Source organism: Platalea leucorodia (assembly GCF_965183815.1).
Source record: "Platalea leucorodia genome assembly, chromosome: 8".
In the NCBI taxonomy this organism is placed as follows: Eukaryota; Metazoa; Chordata; class Aves; order Pelecaniformes; family Threskiornithidae; genus Platalea; species Platalea leucorodia.
In genome coordinates, this window is record NC_138830.1 from 7,522,578 (window position 1) to 7,539,145 (window position 16,568).

Consider the following 16,568-nt stretch of genomic DNA (forward strand, 5'->3'; position numbering starts at 1 on the left):
GCTACAAGCATGACTGCCCAACGTACGTACAGAACAGTGAAGAATCACACAAATGTCGTTACGCACTGTTTTCTTCCAACCCAGGATCTCCTTCTGTGCCCCGTGTAGCTGGTGGGCAGTGAGGAGACGGCGTGTCTGGTTTTGAAGGCACCCCAGGCCTGTCAGATATCCCGCATCGCTCCTGTGAGTCTGGCTGCAGTATCAGTAAGACAGTAACCAGCGTACAATGGCAAAAATAGACGGCAATCTTCCCAAATGTAGTGTCTTAATTTAAAAGACTGATCTGGACCACCACAAATCAATGATGCGGCTTGACAGGGCTGAAAAATAAACCTGTATGTCCATCATTTTTTCTACAGGCATTACCATAGACGTGATGATCACACGCTCAGAAGAAATCAGTGGCCTACGGGATTAATACTCACATCTATGCAAATCTGACCCTCTCTTAAACGACTTGCAGTATAAGTCATTTCCTAAGATGTCAGATCTCTGGCTCCTGCCAGCCTATAGCAAGTAAGGTCTTACCCATAAACCCATTCCTAAAAATGCCACTGATTTAGAGGAAATAACATCCATCTCAACAACTACAATAAAACTGGCTTTTCTTTGAATATTGGACCCTCACTGGGAAGAGATGGTGAAATCTTTCAGTCCACATCACATGGCCAAAGTCCATGTAATAAGTTGTGAAACTGAGACCTACCATTGCTAAAGCTCTGAGGGAATTCTGTGGCCTGCTTTTGATCTTGTTTATTGTGTACAAAGATGTAAAATCTTTCAGAAGTGGTGCTAAGACTATAACAATACTTTCACAGTTTAAAACATACAAATTTTACTTGGGTGGGTGGAAGACACAGGGCAACAAGAGATTGCAGAGGCAATACAAAGTACTTTGGTGACTACAAAGAACATAGTTCTGATTTTAACTGGCAGTAATGATGGCTGTGCCTTGAGCCGAGGTAGGGTTTAGTATATTAGCACTGACATAAGGTGGAGAAAACTGCAGCTGAAAATAAATCTGAAGTGGAATCATTTAAAGTATTATTAGGATCAAATTCTCCTCCTGGTGACTTCACAGAAGATCTGGCTCCCATAAATGACAGGCTTTGTCCTACCCCTCTTGCAATGTGAGACTCACCAAGCGACAGCCTGGAATCTACCTGGAATTTACAGGAAGTGTATTATTTCATAAATCAAAGAAATCAAAGATTCAGTTACTCATCAGGGCTTGAAAGTAAAAACTATATAATACCCACTGTACAGCAGGGGTTCTGAAGAGTACAGAAATGAAACTTCAGTGCAGGGAAACACTTATTTTTTATCTTTTTTTTCTTTTTCCCTTTTTTTTTTTTTTTAATAATATGGTCCATAGTTAGTCTCCAGAGAGGTCTGCAAAGAAACTTAATTTCAAAGGAGCAGAAGTAAGTAACAGCCTGTGAACACAAGCAGCCCATCAAAGAAAAATGTGCCAAAGAAGAAAAAAACAAGTCAGACAGCTCGACAGCCTGTGATTTTCAGTCCCCAAAGCAGCTCTAAAGTAAGCAAAACAGCTCGTCCTTTCCATCAGGATATTACCGTATTAAATAAACCACACACAATGTGTTGATGCAATTCAGCTCTACTTTTCTCCATTGTAACTGTAAACCTGCAGAAAACAAACGCTGACCCACAAACATACCTTAATATCATGATAATTCCCCAAGGATCTCTTCTCCAAAGGGCATGGTTGGTTACTGTACACCACAAATGGAATCTAACCCAAATGGATTGCACCAACTCCTTCTAAACCAAAGTGTTACGTAACTCTTAATTAATGAATTATGACAGTGTAGTTGACAACAATCTCACTGTACAGTTTTTTTCAGCTTTGTGGCTAAGCTGTATTAGCAATGAACCCAGGAAGAAAGGTATTCGTTGTTCTGTTCTCCTCCCGGGAAGCGCAAAGCCTCGTTCTGAAGGGGAAGGAACATCCTTCAGAGAAGGGGATGGGCGGAGCAGAGGAGAAACTTGGTGCTGTTAACTTGGTGCCAGGCTTGGATATTTGGTATTTAAGCTTTATGTTATACTTTGAAAAGATAGATATTGTTTTGAATCATGCAGGCTGGAACAGACCTCAAGAGGTCTCTAGTCCAACCTCCTGCGCAAAGCAGGGTCAAACATGAAGCCAGAGCAGGTTGCTCAGTGTTTCAACCAGCTTAGGCTTGGTTAGGCTCTCTCCAAGGACAGAGACTGCACAACTCCACAGACAACCTGCTCCAGTTCCTGACTATCCTCATGGTGAAAATGTTTTTCCTTAAGCCACTCTGAACCTTTCTTGTTTCAACTTATGCCTGTTGCCTCTCATCTACCCACCATGCACCCCTGGGAAGAGACCGACTCCTTCTTCTCCTCCATGACCTCCTCATCAGTCTGGGTGGCTGCTCTTAGGTTCTCTCAAAGCCATTGCTTCTGCAGGCTGAGCCAGCCCTGGTCCCTCCACTCCCCCATGGGGAAGGGGCTCCAGCACCGGCTGTCCTGGTGGCTGCTGCTGAACTCACTCCAGCTTATCAAGTCTTTCTTGCACTGGGAGACAAGTACCAGTGTGGAAGGTGAACTCTTAAAAATTTTAAAATATTTTGTTTCTGTAAAATGTAACTTTAAATAAATTTTCTCAAAATCCAACAAGGCTTTGCTAAAGACTGGCCATCATGAAAAAGAAGTCAGTAAATTATTGACATCAGTTAGGATAACGTCTTCTTATTCTACTACTGAAACTGCATCCTCCCTTCAGAAACTCGCAACCGCCAGTTGGTTCTGGGGGTAGCTTCACATTAAGTCCTAACAGTAAATCAAAGGTATCTAATAGTTATCATAGTGTAATCCTTTATAAATCAGTGACAAGATGAGAACCCTTACTCATTTGTGCTTGATAATGATTTCAAATCAAAACTGAATCCTCAGCTGGAAGATTTGTTTCTTCATTTACAAGCATCTGCACCACCACATAATCTATTGTATATAATCTATAATCGATGTTCGCAGAAAAAAATGGGATCTCATTGCTCAGGTACAGGAAGACTAAACAAAGGGAGAAGTTCAGGTAGTTTTTGGTTTTACCTGTTGCTACAAAGTGATGAGAAGTTGCTGGCAGATGCGAAAGGCAGCTAGTTAATTCTGAAACTAGAAGTCTTTTCAAAATCAATACTTAAAGTAATATAAATTTAAGGCCAAATATCCCTATTCTTACTCTTTCCACCAAAGCTACAAATTCCTTTTAAAATGCACTTAAGGAGTATTTGGAGATGTTCAGCCACAGTTGACAAATAGGTGAAAACAATAATAAAATTGCTTCAAAGCAGTATTTCTTGAAGATAAAATTAGCAGCAACCTTTAAGAATGATTGTTGAAAAGGGCCACCGCCTCGTGTATTGCTGACAGCACCAGGGCACACCACTTGCAGCGGGATTTGTGGGTGTGCAATACCTCTCACATCGGTCCCCATGTTAATAAATGAATGCAGCGTATTTCCATGAAAAAAAAATAAGTTAGAACATAAATCTATCGGCCCAGGGAGGAATACAAGAGGCCGGCGAGGTTGTACCCTACTGCCGCCATCTGCTGCAACAACCGCACAGGCTCGCCCGCGGGGGAAGAAAATGGATGGATCAAATCCCATGGTTTTCAAAGAAAAATGAATTAATGTTTCAAAGACTCATTAATGACAACGTTATTCGCTAGCGGCAGCCAGACGCCGCTAGGAAACGGCAGCCGCCATCTTGCTGCCGCCCCGCCTCCCTCCCGCCGGCCTCTCGCGGGACCGCGTCCCTCCTCCCCTTCCTCTCAGGCCCGGAACGTGGCCGCCGCGGCTCCCCGCAGCCATGGAGTACATGGCCGGGCCGGCGGCCCCCACCCAGGGCAACATGTAAGCGGGGGCCGGGGTGGCGGGGCTCTGCCGGCCGGGCCGCGGCCTCAGGGCGAGGGGCGCCCCGTTGCCGCGGGGGGCAGGCCGCCATGTACCTGAGCAGCCATAAACCGGGGCGGGGGGGCGGGTGACGGCTCTCCTGGGCCACAGCTTTTCTTTAAGAAAAAATAAAAAAAGAAATAAAACCTACCCATACCTTCGGTTCCCGCCGAGGGTTCCCGTAGCTGTCGCCTGTGAGGGCAGAGTTGTTTGTGACTGACTTTTCCTCCTTGTCTTGCAGCCTCTGCTGCCAGTGCGGCGTGCCCATCCCGCCCAACCCGGCCAACATGTGCGTGGGCTGCCTGCGGGCACAGGTGGACATCACCGAGGGCATCCCCAAGCAGGGCACCCTCCACTTCTGCAAGCAGTGCGAAAGGTGGGCAGCCGCGCCCCGCTCCCCCGCCGCGGGGCGAACCCGCTCCGGAGGGGGAGACCGGCCCGCTCGCCGCGGCGGGAACGCGGGGCAGCCTACGCCGGCAGTGCGCGTTTTCATCGGGTCTCGTAGGATTTTCCAGCACATTCCTGTGTTTTTTTTCTTGTGGAAGTGGAAAAGGGTTGGTATGTAGGGCCTAGAACATTGAAATGGGTGAGTTTGCGGTCCCTGAAAGAAAGAAGTGGGCAGTTTGGTAAGGATGGCAGTACAAGTGTGAATGCATTTGGAATGCGTGAATCTGAATGCTTAGGGAGGCAAAAATTATAGCTGCATACTTAATATTAAAACTGAAAGCCTGGTAAATAACTGCCCAGCTTCTGAGTAATTTAATTTGGTGAAGCAGCTTCAGTGTGCTGTAAAGTGCTTCCTGTGTCATAGGTATCTTCAGCCTCCAGGAACCTGGATTCAGTGTACCTTGGAATCAAGAGAGCTTCTTGCTTTGTGTCTTAAAAAAATCAAAGCTTCGCTGAGCAAGGTGAGTAGCTAGTTCTGTTGGTATTTCATAGCGTGTCTGTTGCTATTGCTTAAAACGAAGGCCAGCTAACTGACAGAGGGTTCAGTCCTTCTAGAGCAGCCATTTGTACTTGTGTAGAGCTTACCAACTGATTTATATTAAACATAGAGAATGACAGTCTGATCTCAAATAACTCCATACTAGAATTTTGGACAATTCGGTAAGCACAAGCTCTAACAAAAAACTTCCAGGCGTACTGAAGAGGCTATTGCAGTGCAATTCTGTGACTTCAAAGCATGCAGCGTACTGCACAATTGTTACTGTATAGAGGGGAGTTGAGCATAATTAACTGAAGGAAGCTAACATGTTTTTGATGCACCTTAATTTTACATTTTCTTTTTACACATTTTTTAAATTGTTTATACAATACTTGTTCTCACTGGTTTACGACGATATGAAAGAGGGTTGCAGAGGTCTATATGTAGATTAAATGGGAAGTCACATGGTTTAAGTTGAATAAAGTATTGCTTAGGTTCAGAATCTTACCAGAGGAAAAAATCTGAGATAGCGTTTTAGGCAAAAAAATTGTTTTGTTACTGCAGTCATCAAGGTTTGAATTAGATTGCCTTATTGAGCTTCTTGCTGTTGGGTTAGTACTTATATATACAAAATACCCTTTGCTGCAGTAAATTTGCATGTTCTTAGTTTTAGATATTAAATTGGCTTTTTAGTCCTGAGGAAACCATTATACTATCCAAATTCATCATTACATGGCATCCAGAGATACTGCTGAAGATTGTATTTAGTTACTGTGGTCTGACAGTCTGAGATTGCATCTCCATTATTTTAGGTAGATCAGACTCTGTGTTCTAACTAAGTGTTATTAATTGGGTTTGGTATACCGATACATATGTTTTTAATTAAGATTATTCACTTCCTCAGTTGGTTGAGGAATAGCGGACTATACGATAAGCTTGTGTTTTCTGGTAGTTAGAGCTGTGTGTTTTTAACACCTGTACTAGTACAACTGCTGGCAGCAGTAGCTGAGTTCTCGTTCTTTCCCGCTGGCAGGTCCGGCTGATTGATGCAGGATTTATTTGGACCGAGCCACATTCTAAGAGGCTGAAGCTGAAACTGACGGTTCAGAAAGAGGTAACTGGAGTATAGTATTCTGCGTGTGGCTTTTAAAAAGCTTTTATGGCAAACAGTATGTTGTGGGGTTTTTTTTAATTTTATTATTACATTTTAGATAAGTGGTTCTCTTTGGTAAAATCCAACATGTGTTTACTGGCTTATCTTGAAAGGGTATTGATTTCATGCTGTCTAAATTCTGTCATTGAGGTGCCATTCATCACAGTTGGAAGAAGGTTATCGGCTGTTCCAGTAAAGTTGGGAAAATACTACTAATATTTGTGGCGCAAATATAGCTGTCTGTCACATAGTTTTAGTATAGTATGGAAGTTATTTCAGAATGCTGTGGTAAACTAGTTTTCTGTCTCGACAGGACTAACAAGGAAACCTTTTAAACTTTTGTTTTGCAGGTGATAAATGGAGCAGTTCTTCAGCAAGTGTTTGTGGTGGAATATATAGTTCAGTCTCAAATGTGTGAAGACTGTCATAGGATTGAAGCTAAGGATTTCTGGAAAGCTGTAGTGCAAGTCAGACAAAAGGTAGAGGCAAACTCAATTTTCATTTGTTCATGGCAGAACAATCAGGGGCACAAATCTTCGGATGAGTTTTTTATTTTCTCAGAAAAAGATGTACTCACACTTGCATGCTGCCACAATAATACATTTTCTGTTCGTGTTGGTTTTTTTCTTACTAATCTTAGTTTAGAAAAACTTTCTCTCCGCTGTCCAGTATTATTAGCATATTCTTTTTAGATGATGGCTGGCAGGAGGATCTTGTGTGAATTACTAAATATCCTTCTGTATTTTAAGGCAGTGTTAGAAACAGTGGTACAGATTGTTTATAAATATTTAAATCTTCTTTAAAGAAAACGGTATCTTTAGCAGCCAGTTACACAAAAATGAGAAACAGAAGCTTTAAATAATTTGGTATAAATAGAGCACATCTCTGAAATCTTTTTGGTTACTTGGAGTAGACTTTGGCCTGTTCCTTCTCTAGATGATCTCTTCATAGAAATGTTTATTCTTCAGAGATACTGCATTTGCACTAGAGGGTTCTTAAATAACCTTGATGATTTTATCTTTGGTTTTAGACTCTGCACAAGAAGACTTTCTACTATTTGGAGCAGCTGATTTTAAAACACAGGCTTCATCAAAATACACTTCGGATCAAAGAAATCCATGGTAAGTGAGGTGGCTTGTTAGTCTAGAGGTAGAATAGATTAACCTGGTTTATATTGGAAGAGTGCTTGTGCTAGTAGCTATGTACAGATGAGCAGCAGATTACTTAGCCTATGTATTGTATTTGAAAAAAAAAACATAGTACTTGAAATAGATATGTTCATCAAGCTTTCTTTTCTTTAAGATGGCCTGGATTTTTATTATTCTTCAAAGCAGCAGGCCCAGAAGATGGTAGACTTTCTTCAGTGTACAGTTCCATCTAGGTATATCATTTACATTTATTGTCTTGAATACTCAAAAGCTTTGGGGACATGTCTTCTATCCTTCATTTTTAAAGAATTCTTTAAGTGAAAGTGTAAGAACCCTGTATTCTAGTTAAAACGGACAAAATGCCTTCTATAGAAGTCCTATGTTTTCCACTTAGACATTTTAAAACTAACCCTCATGCATTTTTCTATTTCCTTAATTTTGGTATTTGTAGTACATAGCTATGTACTTTCATTGCTATACTTTGTGCTGATTATCTCCTGTTTCAAGAAATGTCCTTCTTGCTGCCTGAAGGCTCTATTTTTATCTTTTGTAGATCAAAATCATCCCAACGTTTGATCTCCCATGATATTCATAGTAATGTCTACAATTACAAAAGCACTTTCTCGGTGGAAATTGTTCCAATATGCAAGGTAGCTTCTCTCTATTTTATCTTCAGGGTATTGTATGAAGTGGATAGAGCTTGGTTTTGGTGATGGAGGCCTGGTTTATTGTGTATTTGTAGGGATGGAGGGGTCTACTCCCCACAAAGCATGGAAAGTGCAGATTGCAGCTATCTTGAGGAAGTTATTGGGTAATGCTGGGTGGAGAACCGAAAACATAAAGTTTAAAAATCTATTTCAGATTTCTCTAAAGATTTGATTAAAAATTAAGGAAATATGAGTGTAAATTATTTTCTGTTTGTATGCAGGACAATGTTGTATGTCTGTCACCAAAACTGGCACAGAGTCTTGGTAACATGAGCCAGATCTGTGTGTGCATTAGAGTGACAAGTACCATCCACCTCATCGATCCTAGCACTCTGCAGAGTAAGTTATGGGTTCTTTTCAGCACTATGGCAGCATCTGATTTTTCTGCTGGCACAGTTTGTTTTGTATTGTTTTGTTTTCATGAAATCTTCTGTTTTCAGACCGTAGTGTTGTAAATGTATCTGTACAATCACTGACGTAGAAATTTAATAGTGAACAAAGACATAGTTCTCTAAGCTTCATTTCCATAGTTTCCTAGGCGAAATGTGCAGGGTCAGTGTTAAGTTCATGGATGTTCTAGGTCTCTGCTAAGCACTTACATTTGTCAGGTATATTCCTCTAAAATGAGGTGGCATCTAGTTTTTCTCTGGATTGTGATTCTGGCCACTTCGGTACCAGAAGCACTGTGCTTTGGTTGGTATTTGCTGGTAAGCTCTACCAGCAAAGTACCTCTATAAGGATACATCCCGGAGAATGATTCTCGTGAATAAAAGGGTCAGTGCTTTAGACATGTGATAGGGGATTTGGCTGTCACAGATCAACTGCTCTTGTTGCACGAGTTTGCAATATAGGTCATGTCCCAAACACTTGTGTTGCAGTAACAAACTTGAACAAAATGCGTTTGGCATTTGCCTTAATTTTGGGAAATGCCTCCTTTTTCCTTTTAATTCTTCGCAAGAAATTCTCTCCCTTGTGGTTGCCCATGCTGGTGGTTTTTTTCCAGTTGCTGAAATTGACGGAAATACCTACTGGCGCCACCCCTTCAACAGCTTGTTCCACCCGAAACAACTGGAGGAATTTATCATTGTGGATATCAATAGGGTTCAAGAAAAGAAAAAAGGTGCAGGTGCAGGGGCAAGATCAAACAAGGTAAGGGTTCCTCTCTGTTTGATTCCATGTTTTGGGCTTTCCTCTCCCCTCCTTCCCCTACTCAGCTGAACTTCTGTTTTGAATCATTCTACCTTGCAGAGTCAGATGTGTGCTTTTCTGTGTCTTGCCACTGGCAAAAGCTCTTCTCAGGAAGATGTGGACAGTGTTCTGGTTTGGAAATTGCACAGGTGTTGTGTGAATTCCACTTTCAGAAGTTCTTTTCTGTTGAAGAGTTTAAACTCTAGTTGTTACTCTCATTATTGAAATTATTTTATATTAGCATCGCAACTCTTCAATTATTAAATTGGTTTTGTTGAAGTATAGAAGCATTTCTTTTTAATCAGAATTAATGAAGCAGTACCAAACATTTTCTTCTCAGTCAAAAGCTATATGTGGTTGAAAGTTGTGAAGGAAAAAAAAAACCACCAAAACACTTGTCCAGTTACAGAAACAGTCTGTGGAATTCTTGTGAGAAGTGGTTGGCAGGTCCATTTCCTTCCTTTTGTAAAGATGAGAAATGGGGAGTAGCATGCAATACATTGGATGCTTGATGTAGAAATAGAATTTTAATTACAAACGTAATTTAAAACAGTAATATAGCAGGGCAAATGTTAATAGCACAGCAAGTTAAGCTACGTTTGATTACAAGGCTGTTTTGTTTTTCATTCCTCAAGCATACACTGGCTGAAGCCTGGGTGCAGAAAACCTCGGAGTTGAATACAGATCATCAGTATTTCTGCTGTACTCATTTGGGGCACATTCTGAATCCTGGCGACCTGGTCTTGGGGTCTGTTCTGTTTCTTGTTTTTTATTAAATGATTATTTAATGACTGAATTATCTGGATTCTGTACAGACTTGTGTATTACCAAGAAAGTTTTGAACTGTTCTGATTTCTAAATGAAATCAGCAAAAGGGATAGAACCTTTCATCTTGACCATGAAGAGATGGTCCTAATACAGGAAATCTTTTTCTAGCAGAAGTCATCTTGGGAAAAGGGCTGTTAGTAATGAGAGCGCTGCAGTATTGACTTTAGAGTGCAGATTGGAATAACAGTTTAGACACAAATAGATGGGCGGGATTTTTAAAATACCAAGCAAGATCTTTTTGTTTGATAGTGAGTATCGTATGCAGCAATGACAAATGTGAAGTTTTTGTAAGATTAGGCAAATTAGGTGTTTCTCAAACAGGCAGAAACATGAATGTTATTGGAGCTGTTGTGAGCCCAACAGAACCTCAGTGGATATTGCTGTTTGGATGCAGGAGGCTGGGGGGTGCTACTGAACAGAATTTGGGAACAGCAGCTTCTGAGAGTTATTCATAGTTATGATAGCTGCGTATTGACGTGGATTTTTTTTGTTCTGTAGTTCATTTGGAAACATTTATCTTTCTTAGGAGCTGTAACTTACACTATGCTGCTCTTTAATACAAACATGCGATACATTGAGTTTAATTTTGTGAACTTACATAGAAGGGTAGGATAAAATACCTGTTTTCATTTTAGATTCGACTTGGCGAACTGCAACTTAAATGACGAGTTTGCCAATAAGATGAACCCACACAATATTCCTGATGTGGTAAGACCATTTTCTTTCTCTGTACAAAGTTCTCTGCATTACCCAGGGGTACTAGGCAATATGATTTTATAATGAATACTTGCTAGTTCCATAGTGCCAAAGGAAGAGGGGATCTTAATATTGAAATTTGAATAGCAGCTAATTTTGAGAATTATTTTTTCTCACCACTTAAATTTTTGAGTTGAATAATACATTTACTTTAACTTACCGTACTCTTTGGTGTTTTTGTTCAAATTACCATGCAGTGCGTGGTGAAAACTGTATTACAACTTCAGTGTGTATATGCCTCTTCAGGACGTAATCCAGGGTGCTTGGAAACCTTTGAATTGACAGATGCTATATAAATTCTATATAAAACTTCCGAGTGCCAGGCTGACTCTGCCATTTGTTCAGCTGATTTTACAGTTGCCCAAATCGAGACGTGGGTGGAGTTTGGGGTTTTGAAAGTGTGTCATCAATAGTATTGAAGGTGTGTATGTGTAAATACTTGCTGGTTTTCACTGTAGGTATTAATAAAGAAGAGCTATGACCGTACCAAACGCCAGCGTCGCAGAAACTGGAAGCTGAAAGAGCTAGAAAGGGACAGAGAAGGCACGGATACAGATGATGAAAGGTTCAGTATCTGCCATGAAGCTTTTTAGTCCCTTCTACCTAGGATACTGTGCCAAGCCTAAAAATAACATTTCTCAGTTTCTGCCGAGGATAAACCCACTGTAAGGCCTAAGCTGATGTGCTGAGTGTTAAGGGGGCACAAGCCAATGCTGCTGGTTCTGTTGGAGCGTGATGCTGGCTCGGAGAGGCTGATATCTGTGTTCTCTGAAGAGCATTTTCTCTCTGCATTTTTCCCCCTTCATAGAATCATAGAATTGTTAAGGTTGGAAAAGACCCTTAAGATCATTGAGTCCAACCTTTAACCCAGCACTGCCAAGTCCACCACTAAACCGTGTCCCTAAGCACCACGTCTACCCGTCTTTTAAATACCTCCAGGGATGGAGACTCAACCACTTCCCTGGGCAGCCTGTGCCAGGGCCTGACCACCCTTTCGGTGAAGAAGTTTTTCCTAATATCCCATCTAAACCTCCCCTGGCGCAGCTTGAGGCCATTTCCTCTCGTCCTATCACTTGTTACTGGGGAGAAGAGACCGACCCCCACCTCGCTACAGCCTCCTTTCAGGCAGTTGCAGAGAGCAATAAGGTCTCCCCTCAGCCTCCTCTTCTCCAGGCTAAACAGCCCCAGCTCCCTCAGCTGCTCCTCACCAGACTTGTTCTCTAGACCCTTCACCAGCTTCATTGCCCTTCTCTGGCCACGCTCCAGCACCTCGATGTCCTTCTTGTAGTGAGGGGCCCAAAACTGAACCCAGTACTCGAGGTGCGGCCTCACCAGTGCCAAATGCAGTGGCACTGTCCCCTCCCTGTGCAGGGAGTGCTTCCCTAGTGCAGGAAGTGCTTTACGCATATGCACCTTACTTATGTTTATCCTATCATCTGCTAAGTTTTCAGGGAACATGGATACTGAACTGAGGACAGTGGGCCAGGGGGGTGTCGAAACAGATTAAATCCTGAAATCTTAAAGATAACCCTGCAAGTTTTTCAGGTTTACTGTTGCAAAATGTAAAAACTATTTTTATGTTTTTTCCAAGAAAAGCTTAAATCACGAGACAAGTGAGTAATATCGGAAGCATTGTGTCTGTAGCTTACAGCTGGTGTCGATGTCTAGCTAAAGGGACACTTCTGTGAAAACATGCTTGTCACTGGTTTGTTCACTGACAAAGCTGGTACAGCAACAGCACATTCTAAATAACGTTCAATTGAGTAGAAAAAATGAGGCAATTAGAGTTAAATGAGAACAGGCAAATTGAACAAATTATTTGGAAACTAATAGGTGATAAAAAAAAAAGCAGAAAGAATGAGTTGGAAATGTAGGAATGCTACCAGGAGGCACATCTGAAGGACTGTGGATTGCAGTCCTTCCCCGGGGCTTTGCTGCTTTGATTTTATTTTTTTATAAATTTACGTAAGTTCACAGGAAAAGTGAGTAAATCCATTACGCATCTTTTACAGACAATACCAGGACTTCCTTGAAGATCTTGAAGAAGATGAAGCCATCCGGAAGAATGTCAACATTTACAGAAGTAAGGCCTTTTTAACCATTTAATTGCATGTAGCTAGATCGTGACTATCTGAGTGAAAATATTTTTACTGAAGTTCTGTATTTGGATTCTTTGACCTGCTGATGCCTAGAGAAATGCTGTGATGTAATAGTTTCAGGTATTCGATGTATTTCACGTCCACTGAATGGGTGTTGATGGGTTTTGTTTGCTTGCCTTTAACATGAGAGAAGCCTGTTTTCTCCCGCACCCAAAACCTCTGCTGGATGAAGGATCCGATACATAATTCAGCATTTTCCATGAGGGCAATTGGCATGGGATTGTTGGTTTTTAGGAGGGATTTGTTTGGGTTTGGTTTTGTGGTTTGTTGGTTGTTTTGGGGTTTTTTTTCCCTCTTCCTTCCTTGGGGTTGTTCAGGGGCTTTGGGTTTGTTTTCTTTGCTTAGCTCTTTGTTGTTTGTTTTTGTTTTCTTTTTTTCCTGTTGCTTTTTTAGATGCAGATGTTCCAGTGGAGAGCGACACAGATGACGATGGTCCTCCGCGAATCAGTCTGGCTGAAATGCTGGAGGATCTCCATATTTCCCAGGATGCCACTGGTGGGGAAGGAGCAAATATGATGACGGAATAAGAATAGTGCATTAGTCAATGCAATAAATATTCCCTTAGTGAGGAAAAAGTACCCAAAACATAAGTAAACATTACAAACTGATCACGTGAACATGAAAAGTAATGTGGTAACTACCACTATACACCTAAATAGTGGTCCTAAATTAATATTTTATGTATAATTTTCTAGAGAAACAGCAATTAAAGTTAAATTTCTGTTGCAAGCATTGCAAGATAAGTTCCACATGTTCCTCCCATCCCTGAGTGCTTTCTCCTTGCAACTTCTGCAGTGTGAGGATCAGCTGACTGACTTCGGGGTTATCCGTTGGGAGTAATCATTGTCTTGTGCTGAAGACAGCTGGTCAGGAGGGAGGGATTTTATTCTAGTTTGCTGGATTTGTAGGTAGAGTACCTACCTACTGTTTATTGCTTTCATTTCTTCACATGGGAAGGATTTTTCCTGTCTTAATCTTTTTGGTACGATGGTTTGAAGCCTTTTACGATATTTCTAGATTATTCCATGTAACAGCATTTTGGGGAAGCTCAAGAATGTATCAAGAATGTATCTTCGGTTCCGTTGGTAAGGGAACTCCAAATCTGCATGTGTACACAAAAAACCTTCCCTGTAAATTGACTGAAGATGCAGCCCTTGATCAGAAAGATGGGAAACTGTGGTTAAGTATAACGAATATTGTGTTGTACTATATTCCATGCCTGTATCAGTGGGTTAAAAGCAATATGCATAATGTCTAATTAATACACCAGGTATGAACTATTAAAAAACTATACAGATATTCTTGGTCCATCATTATTTAGTTAACTTTAAAATCAAATTTCTCTCTACTGGAAGCCCAAAGCGGTGTAGGAGGACATTACATACTTGTATTCATCTGGTTTTAATTCACTTTACGGCACAAAGGTGGTTCAACAGAGATTTTACTAAGAGTTTATGTGCATATACATTTGTTTTAATTCAATATAAATATGGAAGCATAGCATAGCAAGAGTGGTTTTGCCACTGCATTTTTTTTAACTTCAGAAAAAAAACTGTTCAAAATAAATGGCATATGTAAGGGAGGGAAATACTAATAATGTAAAGTTGGAAAAAAATAGAGCTGTGTAGGATTCATCTAACAGGGTATTAATGATTCCTCTGTCAAGGATCTGCATAGCTCAAAGGAGAACGCGTAGTTTGTCACCGCTTGCATGCTCGTAAGAGAAATCCACGGGGCTGAAATGCGCTGTTTCTCTGCACTATCAGCTGAGGAGGTGTCGGGAGCACCCGTCTCCCTTTCACTGTATTTCACAGCTTTTCAAGGCCTCGAAGAAAAGCTAAGAAACAATCAAGGAGTTAGCAGTCTTCAGCCCACTGCCAGGTGAGGGAAACGTTCGCCTTATTCTTTAGTTTAAATATAATCTTGGACTCAGTGTTTCCGAACAGGCGTGAATCTGCTGGATTTCAGGCTTACTGTCTGAGCCCAGGCAACGGGCCGTAGAAGGCAAAGGTATTTTTGATTGTAAAAGGTGGAGCTAGGTTTAGTTATCAGTTACTCATAGTTTGTTTGGTTTTTTTTTTTTAATTCTGTCCGTAATCTTGTAATTATCCATTTGTAAAGAGGGAAAAATGGAAATTTGGAAAGGCAGTTTTGACTGGCAAAGCTCTAAGCCGCCTGTTGGCGTTGTTAGCAGCTCCACCATCCCTCAGTGCCATCTTTTACCGCGTATGTGTGTCACACTAAGTTCTTCTGCTTCCGCTCTCAGGAGCTTGGTCATATTTTTTTACTATGTAGAAGAGCAGTTAGGAAAAATCCGTAAAGCTGCTGAGAACTCAAAGTACAATTTATCTCGTGACAGTAACTTAGTTCAGTATAGGGAAGGCATAAAACTGTGCTTCAAAAATATTCATGAGAATGCAGCTGCATAGCTAACCTGAATTATCACTACCATAAAAATGGTTTATTATACATATTTTACAGTAGCTACACCTGCCAGTAGTGCTGGGGAGATGTAGATAAACTCAATTCTAGTGACCATTGGGCCACATCTGTGGAAATTGAAGAACTTTAATTTGTAACCTGTAGCCATTGAATGCGTTCTGTGTCTGGATGTGTTTTGGGTTGTGATTCTTCTGACAGAGGTAAAAATGATCAAGCCTTTATCTTACATCGTTTACTAAGAAGCTTCCTCTTGTTGGCAGGTGAAGGGGGAGCAATAAAATCTTGTTTTAAACTGTGCTGTTTTGATCAATCCTTTTCCTTCCTCTCTAATGTTTTCCTTCGTAGTGTCTCTCAGTAATTTCAGATGCCTTGCCGTCCTGCCTGTCATCCTGCTTGTTACCAGAGATGTCCCTCTTCCTTTTTCCCCCCGCTGCGGTCTGTTGCCAGTCTGTATTAGGTTTCAAGCATCTTTCAGCAAGAGTCTTGTCTGGAAAGATGTCATGCTACGGATGCCAGGCAAACAAGTCATAAATCTAAGTATATTGCTTGGCTTATTGTGCGTTTGTTTGCTAGCTGGTAACACGTAGTAACAGCTCTCCAATGAGCAGGCAAGCTGTCTGTACCTGAAACCAAGGTTAGTTCTAATTTTAGGTTCTCGAGTTTACAGTGTACCTTTAACATTTAAACGGTTGGGAGCCAAAAGAGGCTTAGATGGTGTACCAGCGAATGAAATGTTTGCCAAGGTCGTCTCACTGACACCAGATCAGTAATTCGACAGGAGGCACTTAATTCACAAGAGATAAAAGGCTGCCACTTACCCTGCATCTCTTTCTGCAAATCTCTATCTGTGGATTGAGCCACAGCTTCCAGCTCCTCTCCTTCTATACATACAGAAGTTGCTTCCGGATTTGAAGTCATAACTGCTTAATGATTAATTTGCCCCCAGGTTTCGATGAAGTTTGAATCGGAAGAGTTGAAGCTTAACATCCCACTCGTTTGCTTGGGGATGAGGGGGGCTGCTGTTAGGATGCCAGTATATGCACATGTGTGGGTACCGGATTTGGCAGAGAGTGTGTGCGGTAGTGAGTGCCAAGCAGTAGCAGTATGTACAGTCATTTCTGAATAGTAACACAGATGTAAAAGGGTTGTCTGAAGTAGTTAGGTGATGGTTAAATTTGAAGTGTAGTAAGCTAGTAGTAAGACTAAAAAAGAAAGAATACTTTTTAAAGTATTAAAAAAAAAAAAAAAAAAAAAGCCAGCGCAGCCAGCTGATCAGATTTGGTTTCAGCGGAGAAGAGAAGTTTTGTCCTTCGAAACAG

General features: G+C 41.2%; 1 protein-coding gene across 1 annotated transcript; it reads left to right on the forward strand.

The window, feature by feature from the left end:
- Positions 1–3,815: 3,815 nt before the first annotated feature.
- On the forward strand, positions 3,816–15,061 carry NMD3 (NMD3 ribosome export adaptor). Its single transcript, XM_082320997.1, has 15 exons — positions 3,816–3,904; positions 4,185–4,319; positions 4,755–4,851; positions 5,902–5,982; positions 6,372–6,500; positions 7,052–7,142; positions 7,324–7,402; positions 7,723–7,819; positions 8,098–8,215; positions 8,880–9,025; positions 9,700–9,812; positions 10,528–10,600; positions 11,107–11,213; positions 12,661–12,731; positions 13,201–15,061. Exons 1-15 carry the CDS (start codon positions 3,861–3,863, stop codon positions 13,332–13,334), a joined length of 1,515 nt encoding a protein of 504 aa, XP_082177123.1. The 5' UTR covers positions 3,816–3,860; the 3' UTR covers positions 13,335–15,061.
- The last annotated feature ends 1,507 nt before the right edge of the window (positions 15,062–16,568 follow it).